The 13,756-nt window shown below is 39.6% G+C and overlaps 1 protein-coding gene across 8 annotated transcripts in view; it reads left to right on the top strand.

Moving 5' to 3' along the window:
- The window catches only part of EBF1 (EBF transcription factor 1), a 399,213-nt gene that overhangs the window by 309,838 nt on the left and 75,619 nt on the right, over window positions 1–13,756 (top strand). For all 8 annotated transcript variants that reach the window (XM_057541219.1, XM_007165539.2, XM_057541218.1 and 5 more), the window contains one exon: window positions 10,467–10,593. In XM_057541219.1, coding sequence (XP_057397202.1) covers window positions 10,467–10,593 — 127 coding nt within the window. The remainder of the gene's footprint in view (window positions 1–10,466; window positions 10,594–13,756) is intronic.

Here is a 13,756-nt window from a genome sequence, read left to right as displayed (position 1 = left end):
TAATGCATGTATAACTAGGTAGTTTATATTTAGATATATTTATTGTGCAGTAAGGATGCACATAAATACCTTAGTGTAAATCTGTTGGTTATGGTGAGGATTAAGTAGTAATAAAACTAACACTTTTTAAGTGATTGATACCAGTGAGGCCTTCTCCTAAACTCATTATAGGCGTTAATTCAATAAATCCTTTAATAACACTAGTTAGATAACTAGCCCTTCCCCCTTCCCAGACAATGAAATTGAAGGCCAGAGAGGTTGATTGACTTTCCAAAAGTCCCACAGCTGGTAGTTTGCAAAACTTGGGCTTGAACCAAAATCTTTCTGACTCCAGAGCCATCTTTTTTTTAACCATCTAAAAAGAAGGTAGTAAAAGCTCATTTATCCAGAGAAGAGTGTCCTAGTCACCGCAACTCTCCAAAATTCAACATGAAACCAGAAGTGAGCCAAAAAAAAAAAAAAAAAAAGTAAATATATAAAATAACAGACTTTGAGGTATCCAGAACAGTAATTTTAAACCAACTATGTTATCTGTTTTCCCAGGTCATAGCAAGTTAGAAGGAGCATACTAGAGGCGGGTTGTTAGAAGCAGGCTCAGTGACAGCAGAAGTGACAGCTTAATGTCAAGGGAAGGAAAGGAAAACCTAAAAAGCAGATGAAGAACTATATTACTGCGCAGCATGTTAATGGCTGTTCATAATGACAGTGGCCCTGAGTAGTCAAGAAAGAGATGGCAATTATATTCAATATCTTCTGTCTGAAACAGCATGATGTGTGTAATGCATCCTCGAAAGAATTCAGTGAAAGCAGTTGTGGTGGCAGGGTATTTAAAGGGGGTTGGCTTCAGTTTTCGGCGGAACTCACTTCCTGGTGGGATGTGTTAAATCAGGAGTTACTGCGTATATGCGCAAGGATCACTGTAGATAGGATGCAAATAGGAACTACACCACTGAAGAATGTGAGAATGAGTCACTGTTTAACATCTTACAGCTTTGATATCCTTTTCTTAGAGCTCCGAAAGAACCTAAAAGACTTTTTGGTGAAAGGTGAATTCATTCCCAGCTAGTCTACCTTTTGGTTCTTACATTTTTCTTCCTCATTCCTAATCTTTGCAGGCAAAGATTCTGCCCTGCAAACCACCGGCTTTGATGACATGCAGCCCCTTCCAAAAATGTATCTGGCCTTCCTTTTTCTTTTATATTTTAATTTTCAAACAAACAAAGCAGCAGCCCAGGACCCTAAGCCAGGCCCAACTAGGGAATGATATTCCTTCTTGACTGAATGTAGAAAAACAAGCCTCGAGAAAGAGCCTATTGTGCAGTTTCAAACCACAGGGGCTGGCGTTACTGGTGTCCAGTCCTCTCCGTCTGGAATACTCTGGACCTCAGGAACTCACCAGTGCTTTTCCAGCTCCCAGATGGTCAGGATGGGATCCAGTCTTTAATGGTGCCCAATTGGCACAAGATTTACATCCTGGGAAGAGAGGTGGAGAAAGTTTATTTAAAAAATAAATTACCGAAAAATAAATAAATCAATCAACCCACAAAACCAAAGGTAGTTGAAGCATAATGTATTTATTTTAGCCTTTTTCTCCCCGATCTGTTATTTGGAAAGATGATCTTATTGCTGTTTTGTTTTGTACAATTAACTGCATTGATTTAGGGACCTGGCTAGTTTCTCGGTCAGAAGAATTGGGTAGTATATTTTGGTGAATGTTTAATGAGGCTACCAGGAAGTCTGTGGGGGCAAAGTTAAAATAATTTTTTTTCTTTAGTAAAAAGATTTTTTGAATGGGGTGGTACTGATGATATCTTTTTGGTAGATTCATAAGGGACGTTATTGAATCTTTATCCTAATTATTAGTGGTGGTTAATGATGTCACGGTATTTACTCATTCAATGTTCAAGAAGTATTTATTGAATGTCTGCTAGTTCCCAGGCACTCTTAAAACTGGAAACAGAGTAGTGAAAACAAGAAAGACCAAGTTCATATCCTCATGGGGTTTATATTCTAGTTGGGGGATGCAGGCAATCAATAGGAAAATAGATCTATATCTCTCTTCTATGTATCTGTGTCTATGTCAATACCTATGTGAGAGAGATTTCAGACAGTGTTAGGAGACACTCCTGACTGTTAAAATGTAGATTTTAAATCCCCTTTTAACTCAATTCCTGGGACTTTGGTTTCAAAAGTCTCCTCTGACATTCATACATAAAGTTTATCTTTGGGAATTCATGTGACCCAACATATTTTGCTAAACATTGGTTTTCTTATTTTCTTGAAAGGACAAAAGGAAACCAGAATGTTTGTGAAACAGTAAATGCTTCCACGCGCTTTCTCTCACGTTCCCTGAGAAATCATATACTGCCTTTGAGACAGGCAATTCTTGGGAATGAAAAAAATCTGGGTTACGAAACCCAGAGAACCCTGATTAGGGAACAAACCAGAATACACTGAGAGAGAAGAGCTGGCGTCCCCTGACTTATGTTGTATCCACTTCGGGGGAATAGAGATAAAATATGTAGGTAGAGCCAGCACAGTCCCCAAGAATATACACTGATCATATTTTAGCTTTCTTTAAGAACTCCAGAAAATAATATTTTTTAAACACCATGTTTAACTACAGAAAGATGAATGCCCCGGAGTGGAAGGAAAGTAAGTTTTCTTGTGTGGTCACCATCACTGTGGTGTCTCTTTAAAGCTCCTTAGTCGATTTGGTTTTGAAGCTTTAATTATGCTTTTATGTTATAGTTTCCTTATTTAAGTGTCTGTTTTATGTCCATCACTCAGCACCCCCTGCCTATCTCAAAAGAGATGGATATTATTATCCTAATTGAGGAGGAGGGAGAATGCTGTGAGAATTATTAATACATAAATTTAAAAATTAATCTGGAAAGTGCTTTAGGGTCCCTAGAGAAGCTCTACCCAAACACAAAGCATATTTAACATTATTGTCTGTACTCCCACAGAGCAGGAGCTGGTGCAGGATAAGATGGTAAAGTGAGGCACAGAGGGTGACACTGGGTGAATGGGCCAGTGTACCTTAGAACCCAGACTCTGGGAGGGGTAATACCTAAAAACCACTGTACCAGTGCCCACTTTAGCCTTTTTTCTAGTCATAGCTGTTAATTTTTTTTCCACAGAAGAAACTTTAACTTTTCCTTCCTTTTACCCCTTCTCTTTAAGTCTTTGCTTGTTTTGGAGTTTTTTGTTTTGTTTTTACTTTTTAGTGTTGAAAGTGATTAAGGCTAAAATATTAAGTCCTAAGGGTGGTAATGAAAAATCACTGGTGCGCTTTCTAGTAATCCCAGTTATTTTTTTGGCTTTGTGGCATGGAACTTCAAATTGCATTTATTTCATATAGTTCCATTGGTTGGAAAACGTGCGTAAAGGCTTATCTTGGAATTGCTTTTTTGTTTTGCTGGGACATAATTCTCAGCCAGCCTCTCACCAATGAGAAAGGTTATTTTGAGGACCTGCTGTGTTCCCAGAACATTTTTGAATGCAGGAGAGGCTGAGGACCCATTCCACCCCGTTAACAGTGGAGGTAGGATGAAAAGTACAAGTGCCAGGAATTATGGAAAAACAGTAAACAGTAGTAGGGAGGGACAGCTGTGGTTGTATAATGGTGGTCATCAGTCAGGCAGACTTGATGCTTCTTATCGGTTCCCTGGTCATTTTTCTTAACTTTCCTGAAATTCATTTTTCACATCTGTGAACCAGCTACTACCCTTGCCTGTCCCTAATACTATAGGACAGAAATCACTGAAGGAGTTTCTCGCAGTACGTGGCACATAGTAAGAAGACAAGGAAAAGTCACTGCTGCTGAAGTCACCATCAAGGGCATCACCACCATCCATTTAGTGTGAGCTACAGGGATACAGATAGTAAGTGCTACTGGCTCTCAGAGAAGAAGGTGATTCCCAAGACTTGTCGTTTTCCCCCAGAATTCTCCAACATGTCTCCATTAATATTTTAAAATACTAGGTACTCTCATTCACCCACCACGTGGGTCACACTTTTGATCCTGCTAGAGACTTTTATAAAATCGCTTGGAGAATTATTCTCTCCCGTGCCCCTCTTCTGGACTCCCAGGCTTTGCAGACTGCCTCTTTGGGGTTTTGCTTCCAACCCTATGCATCTTTCACGATTCTCTGTGCACCCATAGAGGGAGTCATTCCTCTTTCCTGTTTCCCACTTCTGTCAAGGACAGGCCTCACCCACCGCCCCCCATGTCTGCATCCTGTCTGTCACGGTCACAGCAGCTTCACTTTGTACCCAGAGGCCACAGCAAGCGTGCCTCGCCTGGCTGACCACTCGGGACTCTTCTGCTCTTGTGCTCTGAGTCTGGAGAAGAGAAAATGCTCACACAGGCAGCTCGGAGGGAGCAAAATTGCTGTCGCCGGCAGGTCCTTGGTGTGCTGGCAGCCTCTTCTGGGGCCTTGCAGAGACCATGTGTGTTTCTTTCATTGTGATACCACACTTAAAAATGATTGCTTCTGATTATAATATTAATGCATTCTGATTGTTGAGAAGCCTGAAAATTCAGGGAGGTAAGCAGAGGAAAATATACTTACCCATAACTTTACCATCTAGTGGTAACTTCTCTTGACACTTTGATGATTTTCCTTTTGGTCTTTCTTCCATGCAAATATATATCTAATTCTTGTATAATCACATGCAATACATATTGCACAAAACTGATAGTATTCTACTTTTGATTTTAGTAATATTTTTCTCATAATAAAAGTAATACCTGTAAATGTATGAATTTATTTATTCCAGAATTATTTATATGATTATTATTTCCTGTGCAAGCACATGCATACTCTCTGACACACACAAATAAACACAGAAGTACACACACACACACACACACACACAAACACGAGGAAGAATCAGGAGAGACAGAAGATGTATCACATCTAATGTCATCAGTCTAGAAATAAACACTGCTGTTGGAGCATTGATCCTTTGTGGCCCACTTTTTAGTATTGCTTAACCATTTTTTTCTTTGTTTCGCCTTATCCCTTCTCACTGGAATGAGTCCCAGACCTTTAGACATCTTCTTTTTTACCACTTAGATGATATCTGAGTAGTAGTCTCATGCAGGGACCTGAGTTCTGGGCCAGTTGGATAATTAATTTTAAGAGCAACTTAGGGAATGAGGGTTAAATATTATCAGGTTAAGAATAGTGGGTTCTTATGGATAGGGATTGCTTGCTTAATGCAATCAAACATCTAGTGGAATTCTGGTCTAATTTACACAAGTATTTATTTCAGAAATATTTTGGAAATATCCTGTATGTAAGGCATTCAGTTAAATACTTTAGAGGATACAGATATGAATTAGACCCTGTAGCCGATCTTAGGGACCATCTAATGGGAAAAAGATGTGTAAGAAAATCTTTATGGCACAAAGTAAAATAGGATGCTAAGTTCTGTAGTATACATTCCATAATTATATACATTCTTACAAAGGTGCGGGTAACTGTGGATCAGGTAAAACTTATTGGAAGAGAGAGCATCTGGTGAGGGTCTTAAAGAACAAGAAGAATATCAGTAGGGGAAAGTTTAGGCAAGAAATGGCATGAACAAAGAAAAGACGTTAGGCAAGGCCGTGGTGTTTTCATGTATCCACATGGCCTTCAGAGTGTGGAAGGGCAGAGTGGGGAGGGTGAATAGCAAGGGTGATCAGCTGTCAGGCCTTAGAGCACCTGACTACCATGCCAAGGAGTCTGGACTATATACCATACACAAAGGGGGCAGGTGAGGTTTTGAGTTGGGGCATGACGTGGTGAGGTTGATTTGAAGAAGATAATTCTGGTGGAGAAGGTAGAAGTAGAGAGAGACCATTTAGAAGGCAGTTATAATATTGCAGTCATCTGAGTAAGAAATGGTGACAACCTGAACAGCATAAAGAAGGCAGGCAAGGGGCCAGTGGAATTCAGTGGAGGGTAAAATCAACATGACTAAAAGAAAAGTTGAAGGGAGAAAAAAAGTAAGATGATCCTAAGTTTTCTATTTTGGGTGATTCAAAGGAGAGTGTTCCCTTAACTGAGAGAGGGAACACAGGAGCAAGAAATACATTTATAGGTAGGAAGATGATAAATTTATCTTGGGCCCTGTTGAGATTGAGGTGGCAATAAGACATGTTCAGGGAGATTCTGTTACTCTGTTGTTCATAAAAATGTGGTGCTTGGCCAAAGAGATCAAAGCTACAGGTGTAGATTTGGAAGTCAGTTTAGGTGAGGTGGTTGAGCCAATGAGTGAATTCAAGAAATGTCAGGCGAGTGAAAAAGAAAAAGATCTAGAACAAGACTTGTGAAATTTCTACGGTTAACAAGTTGGCAGAAAGAAATAGTTGGCACATGAAGAGAACAGGAGCCAATGAATAAGAGAGGAGCCCTGGAAAACACTTATTTACAGGCCTAAGAGATGGGTTTTCTTCTACTGTTTCAAATAATGTTAGTTAACTTGCTTGACCCTCAACTTTTCTCATCTGGAATACGTATCCCATAAGGATGGGTTTTAAAAGAGTGAATATGAAAGCGCTTTGATAAACCATCAGATGCTCTGCAAGTCTTAGGTCTCATAATTAGTGTCACAGAAGTGAAGAAAGTGTAGACTTCCAAAAAGGAAGAAAGTAGTGTCAGATGCTACAGGGTTTCAGAAGAATATTTATTTTTAGCTCGTTTGGTTTGTGATTTAAGGAAGTTAAGTCAAAAGAGTGAATCTGTTCTCTAATCACTTAGAATAGAATTTCCCAAAGTGTGGGGTACGTGCCCCCTGGTTGTACAGGAGACCATTTTGGATTTGACACAGACATTAAGTAGAACTGAATCATATCCTGAGAAAGTGATTTTCCTTTTATTTCTCTTTTAATCCTTCTGATTTATGTTAAGGGACAAAGTCTCATTTGGGGCAAACAAGTCTGTAACGTCCAGCACTAGCTCAACTCCCTTTTCAATAAACCCACGCAGGTTGTCAACATTATCTAGCTAGGATCTAACATCATATTAACTTTAAGATTACCACCCACAGTTCCTTCTTATTCTGGCAGGGGATACCAGTTGCGATAATAATATAGCTTCCTTTTAAAATAAGTTACTTTAAACGAAAAGGTAACCAATTAAAAAATTTTAAGTACATAATTGTACAAGTGGTTTATAGATATGGCAAAACTAAGAAAGTGGTATTCCAATGATGGATGTTCGGAAAATTTAGACTTACTAGAGCCCTTCCTCCTTCTGTAACTTAGAGGGGCTGCCTTAGTTCAGCCAGGTTGGAACAATGTGGGAAATTTATCCTGAGATGGGGGGAGGGGTTTGGAGGTGGGTCTTGAGTTCTAGACTTCCAAATCTAGACCCTGTCTTTTCCCTAAGATGTTGGGTCAATTTTTGCAGCCACTAGACTTTTCTGGACTTTTGTGTCCTTCGCTAATGAAATGAGAGTGTTAGTTTTAAATGATTACTAGCATTCCTTCCCGTAATAAATACTGTAATTCTTTGAGTGATTAGTAATTAAGCCTCTGCTTTCAACTGACAGAAGTTAGATACAAGTTTTTCCTTCTGTAAGCCATCAGTATCACGTGTCAGTGCTAGAGCCTGTTCCCAGACTAACATCCACAGCAAGGAAAACATCAACAAATTCACTCTCTAATGATGATTCATATTCTACCTCATTTGCGAAGGATAGTTATTTCAAGAATGAATCTCTGCTTTAGTTAGAGTGATTGATTAAAACTGAAAATAAAATTGTAAATGAAAATTTGTTTCAATTTCCTGAGCCTAGTACTTTATGCCAACACCCCACTCTCTTAGTAGTTTCTTTGCAGTCATATCTAATCAATTTGTAAGGCCCATGAATTTTGTTTCTTAGTGTAGCAACTCATAGGTAATAAGTTCTTATGCTTAAAAAGATGTCTCAATTGTCTGCTGATATCTTTCCATCTTTTAAAATGTATTTCCCCTGAGAAAAGGGAGGGCAGGTGAAGTGTTTTGTAACTGGCTGAAAGTTCCCCTAAATATCGTGAATTAATGTTACTCTACAGTCCAAGTAACTCTTAAGATAGAAGCATACCACTTATTTGGAATATAACTATATGGCAACTTCCACCATCAAAAACATAGCCAAGGACCAGGCAGTAAAAGAAAAATGGATATAGCATGTAGATTAACACACACACACAGTCTTTGGATCTGAAAATTTTGAGTTTGATACTACCTTTAAAAAGTTTAAAGGTATGAATATAAACAATTTCTTTTTTATGGTTAGATAGGAAGAATTTATTCCTGTCATTTTTTGAACTGCATTGGGGTCGCTTTTTTGCTCTTATTTGCTCTAACGAGGGTGGTTTGTGCAAGCAGTTTAACAATTTATGATTCTGTTTTCACATCTGAAAAAAAGGGATAAAAATACTTACGATTTTGACCAAATTAGTGACCAAAGTTAGTGTTTGCAAGTAAAACACATCTGACCAAATTAGTGTTTGCAAGTAAAATCCTCGGCAATGTAGTAGATAACCTAGGTACTCAGCAGGTGTTAATCCCAACATTGCAAAAACACTGTCTGATCAGTTGAGATTAAACATGCACTTGATTTTGGAAGATCATCTTTTACTGCTCTCCAGAGCCTCTTTTCTTCTCCTATTCTCTATACAATAGTAAACTTGATTTCCTGATTTTGATGCTTAAAGATTAGAAGAGCAGTATAGAAGGTGCAAAGGACACCAGGAGGAAAAAAGACAAAAAAAAAATAATGAATAAAATAGAAATAATTTAAAACTCATAGGTATCCAGGGCCATTTAGTGCAGGGGAAAATAGCCCCTCATACCTCAGTGGTCACTTAGGGCTTTTCTGTATTATAGAAGATATATAGATCTAAGATAAATAGAGCTTTGATACAAGATATAAGAAGGGGTGTTCCAAACGAAAATCTTGATTTATCAAGGCTAAATTAAATTATATATACTTTGCTAACTTTAGAAAACATATAATGCATTTTGGAAGAATTTCAGTATGAGAAGGTCAAAATCTTAAATATTTTTTGTGCTTTTATGGATAAACCCTTAGCCGTCTGAAAAACTTAGCCATGGAGAGCTCAGTCTCCAGGGGTTCCACATAAGCACGATATTACTGAAGTATCTTCTATGTATTTCCCTCAAATAAACTAAGGGTCCTCACATTCTATGGAAGAGGATAGGCATTTCTAACTACTAAGTTAAAATGATTTTTATGCAGATGACCTTTATGTTTCAAGAAAGAGCATTTGAAAGAAATTACTTGCGGATTTTAGCAGTAGCAACTTTCTTATATTCTTTCTGCCAGGACTTTGTGCTAGGACAGTTTACCCAGGCAGGACGCAGGGGCTGGCATTTGTGGGTGTCACCTGGATTCTCATGGTGTCACCTGTGATTCTCTGGGCAAAACATTTGAATTTGCATATTGAAACAAAAACCCTTTCTAAGTTATAAGAACAGCACAAACATGAGTTAGTATAAACTCAAGTGATCACCCATTGCATACTGACTCAGTACCGCAGCACTGATCTAAATGCGTCTGAAAGGAGTAACGAATGGGCTGTTGCACACACCACAGAGAGAGCACGCAGAGTCCAGCACCATCAGAGGTCAGCCAGTCAAATACCAGGGCTGGGGTTTTCAAAGAAGCAGATAATGCCAGTTTTATGGCCGTTAATAACATTTTAGTTATATAAACAAAGATACGAGTATTAAAAAATAAATTCTGCTTTGCAGTGCACTCTGGCTGCCAACAGGGTTCAGAAATGACCTTCCTCATTGTGCACGTGGCATTGCATAATGGACCACTGAGCATACTCCAGCCCCCTCCCCAACTTTCCATTTCCCTTTTATGGACAGTCCTTAGTTCTGCTAGATCCCTCAGCTATTTCAGGGAGGCACATTCTTGGGTTTCCCCTTTAAAGCTCTTTGATTGTGCCTCTGGTAGTTAATGCACCAAATGGTCTTCAGGGGCATTTCCTACATGTGCTCTGCAGCTAATCAGAGCACCTTGGCCCACTGATTTCCTACCTCTGTGTTTTGCACATGTTTAAGGGCTCACTTCAAACACCAGGCCCACCAGCTCTGGAGAGGAGTGGCAGAGCTCAGCTCTGATTTGGGTGTCTGCTTCAAACAGAGATTTTCCAAAGGATATCCTGTAGCAGATAAATCATTTCATTAGGCCAGGTTCACTTTTCAAACCAGGAAGCAGAGTGCCTGCCGTGTAGGAAAACTCAGATAAAGTTGTTATGGCTGTGCTCAGAGCACTTGTAAATATTGTCGTCAGTGTCTTTTATACAGGTTCCATCACGATTGTATTTGAACACTGACAGGTTAATTATGTGTTTGAAGGCTATGTTTATTGAGAGCTGATAAGAAACATATGAAATGAGTCCTTTACATAATGCAGTGACAATGTTTTTTTCCCAAACGTCTCCCCCCTAGTTGATTACTCCTCATGCCATCCGGGTGCAGACCCCTCCTCGGCACATCCCTGGTGTTGTAGAGGTCACACTGTCCTACAAATCCAAACAGTTCTGCAAAGGGACACCGGGAAGATTCATTTACACAGGTAAGAACTACTGCAGATGGTGGACAGAGCTGCCTTGGCCTTGTGGGTCTTTGACGCTGTCTTGTATATATGTGTGTGTGTTATTCTAAAATCTGTTTTCTCTTAAGATCCACTTTCTTTCTCCATTTCACCCTATGTATGACCAAATGAGGTGCTACTACTACTACTACTATTATTATTTAAGAATTCATCTGGGTGTCCGTGTTGAATGACAGGATCTAGTTGAAATCATGGGTTGGACACCTAAAGCAGCAGCATGAGAAATAAGGGAAGAGGAAAGGAGTGCTCGACAATCCTGAGTCTCTCTGGATGTTACACCATCTTTGTGGCGGTTCGTTTGCTTTATGGAGTAGGGATGTGCTTTAATGCCCAGTACGACGTTCTTCTAGCTTGGTCATGGCATTTGTATTAACGACAATTGGTGATTTTCGTATTTCATTCTGGATTGGTGCTTTCTTTCCCTGTAAGCTGAATTTTTCTCCCCCCCACCCACACCGACTGCCCCCTGCCACCCCAAACAGCCTTGGCACATGGACCCGCCTTGCAGTAAGAAGCTAGAGTTATAGGGTGAATATGAATTTCCTCCCATCACATGGAGAGAACCAGGCATGTTCTCTATGCAAATATATCAAGGGCACAGTCTGAGTGCCCAGTGTGTACTTGAAGAGATCCTCAGATTGTTGTGTGCAAACCAAACAGTCTTTAGGGAACCAAAAAGATCCCTAACCGAGGGATCTTTTTTGCAATCCAGATTCTGATTCAGTAGCTCTGGGTGGGACCTGAGACTCTGCATTTCTAACAAGCTCCGAAGGTGAAGCAGATGATCCTGGTCCAAGGACCACACTGGGAGTGGTAACATTCTAGGTCCTCTGCTAAGTAGCAGTCATCTCTGGGCAGCTGTCTCCAGAAACTGGCCCCATGTTTCCTTCTTCATTCAATAAAGGACCAGAAGGCCAGCTTAAGTACAGAGTGTAAGTTGCTTTCACACAAGGAGACTCCAGAGCATGAAGGGATAACTGCTAACACATCCTAATTATAACCATACAATTAAATGGACAAATTTTATTTTGCTGCGACATTTTACCTCGAAGCATCTTTCCTTTTGTATTTTAACACTAGGAACAAAACCGACCATGCTTATTAGTGACTCTCCACCCCCCTCAAAATTATAAAAACAATTAATGCATCCTGACCCTTGGAAATGCCTCCCAGTCCTTTAAACAAAATGCAGGTTTGGTGCCTGCCTGCCTATTAGTTTTAGTTAATTGAAAATTATAGGATTGACCCAAGAGGAAAATTTTGTTTGCACTCCAATCACTTTTACAAATTAAGGAAAATTACCACAATTTTGTTTAGCTAAGGTTTCACACTGAGTTCAAGAAATTAGCTCAGCCATCCCAACAAAGTCAGCACTTTGTTAGTGAGCACTTGAAAAAATAATAGTCTATCTGGAGTTTTGTGGTGTATACAAACGAAGCATAGAGAAAGCGATGATGCTTTATAGAAGTAGGCCAAGTGTTTTTAATTAGGCTCATTGGTTCAGTGTAAGTTTTGAAGAACAGTCAAACTAGCAGATTAGCTGTTTCTTTTAAAGCTAGGATTTCTTGCCATTCATTTTTCCCATGAGAACTTCCACATAGCGCTATTTTTTTTTTTTTTTACAAGCCTCATTATGGGCCTGCAGGAAAAGGACCAAATGAAACTTCTGATACTGTAACATTCCCCACCATCATTCCGATGGATGGGAGTTTTTCACAATGTTCTTCACTGAACTCAGTGTTCTGGAACATATTACAAAACCACAGAGGCCAAATGTTTTCTCTGCAGAGTTTGGACTCTGTTTTTGGCCGAAAACATTTAGGCCTCGCTGGCTGCTTATTTACTCTGCCATTAAGGACAAGAAAAGGAGAAGAAAAAGAAGAAGAAAATGCTCGTGTGATGGGAGGAACGAGAGGCGATCAGGCATGATTCCGCTTTGGTGACAACGTCCCTGCCCATTAATGGTTCCATTTTGTGGTCAGGACTCCTTTAGAAGAAATTATTTTTAATCAGTGTTCAACAAAATATCCCCTTGAGCCACCTGGCCATAAAAGTTAAAAAAAAAAAAAAAGTCATCCCCATTAAATTACTTAAGTTCTCAAAAGAAAATAGCTAGGGGACCCATCGTTATTGGGAATTTTTTTAACCATTAAAAAAATTGCCATCAATTTAAGAAATCACATCTTGGAAAAACTGTGTAAGACGGGAATTAAGATCAAAGGTAAAAGCGGCCGATTTGCAAGTCTAGCAAAGTAGTTAAGGATAAGAGAGAGAAATCCTGGATGTGCACTCCAGGATTTCCCGCACGTGTGTAAGTGTGTGGGAAATTTAAAGTATGAAAAAATGCTTCTGCTGATCTTGCCTCAAACTGTGGGCAATAGACAAGAAGACTTAGTTTTTCAAGTATTCTAAGAGAGACTCTCACCTCTCCCTGCATTGGAAAAATAAAATTTTCAAAGAAACTGGTACAAAAACTTCCCTGTTGATGTAGCTGGCTGTTCACAGTCACTGTGACATTACACCATTTCTAGCAAAAGGGAGTCTCTGTTAATTTCTGAACTACACATGGAACTCTTGATCATTATCATGAAGTGTTTATGGCCGCTGCTGCCAAGCCTCTGTGATTTGCTCAGTTTACCTCTCTGCTTGTCACCACTTTCTAGCGGAGGCACAGGGATGGGTTGTAAATCCTCTCTGTTCTTCATATCCGAACAACCGCTCAGCTCATTGGAAACCTGCAGCCCTCCCCTTCCGTCCACCCACAGAAGCTCACATTTCATTTTCTTTAACATCCACGGCATTTCAAGATGTGAGGCTTGCTTTTCTGGATGGGGTGAGCTAACAGTTGTTTCTTAGTAGAATATCACTTGGAATTTTTCCCTTTAAAAAGAGAAAAAGAAATGTCCTAGGACTGAAAAACAACAGCCCAAACTAAGGCACTGTTGTTTTCTGAGTGTGTGTGAGAGGGTTTGGGTGTGTGTATGTGCAAGTCCCTAAAAATCTATAATCGATGAAAAAAAAAACCCCACACGACTGAGACAGGAACAGCCTGGCCTAATCTATGCAAATAAAGGCAGACTATTGGGGGTGGGGGGAAAGAATCTGACTAAACACAGATTGCCTG

The sequence above is a fragment of the Balaenoptera acutorostrata genome, chromosome 2 (genome assembly GCF_949987535.1).
Source record: "Balaenoptera acutorostrata chromosome 2, mBalAcu1.1, whole genome shotgun sequence".
Lineage (NCBI taxonomy): Eukaryota > Metazoa > Chordata > Mammalia > Artiodactyla > Balaenopteridae > Balaenoptera > Balaenoptera acutorostrata.
This window is presented reverse-complemented; position numbering and strand designations above follow the sequence as displayed.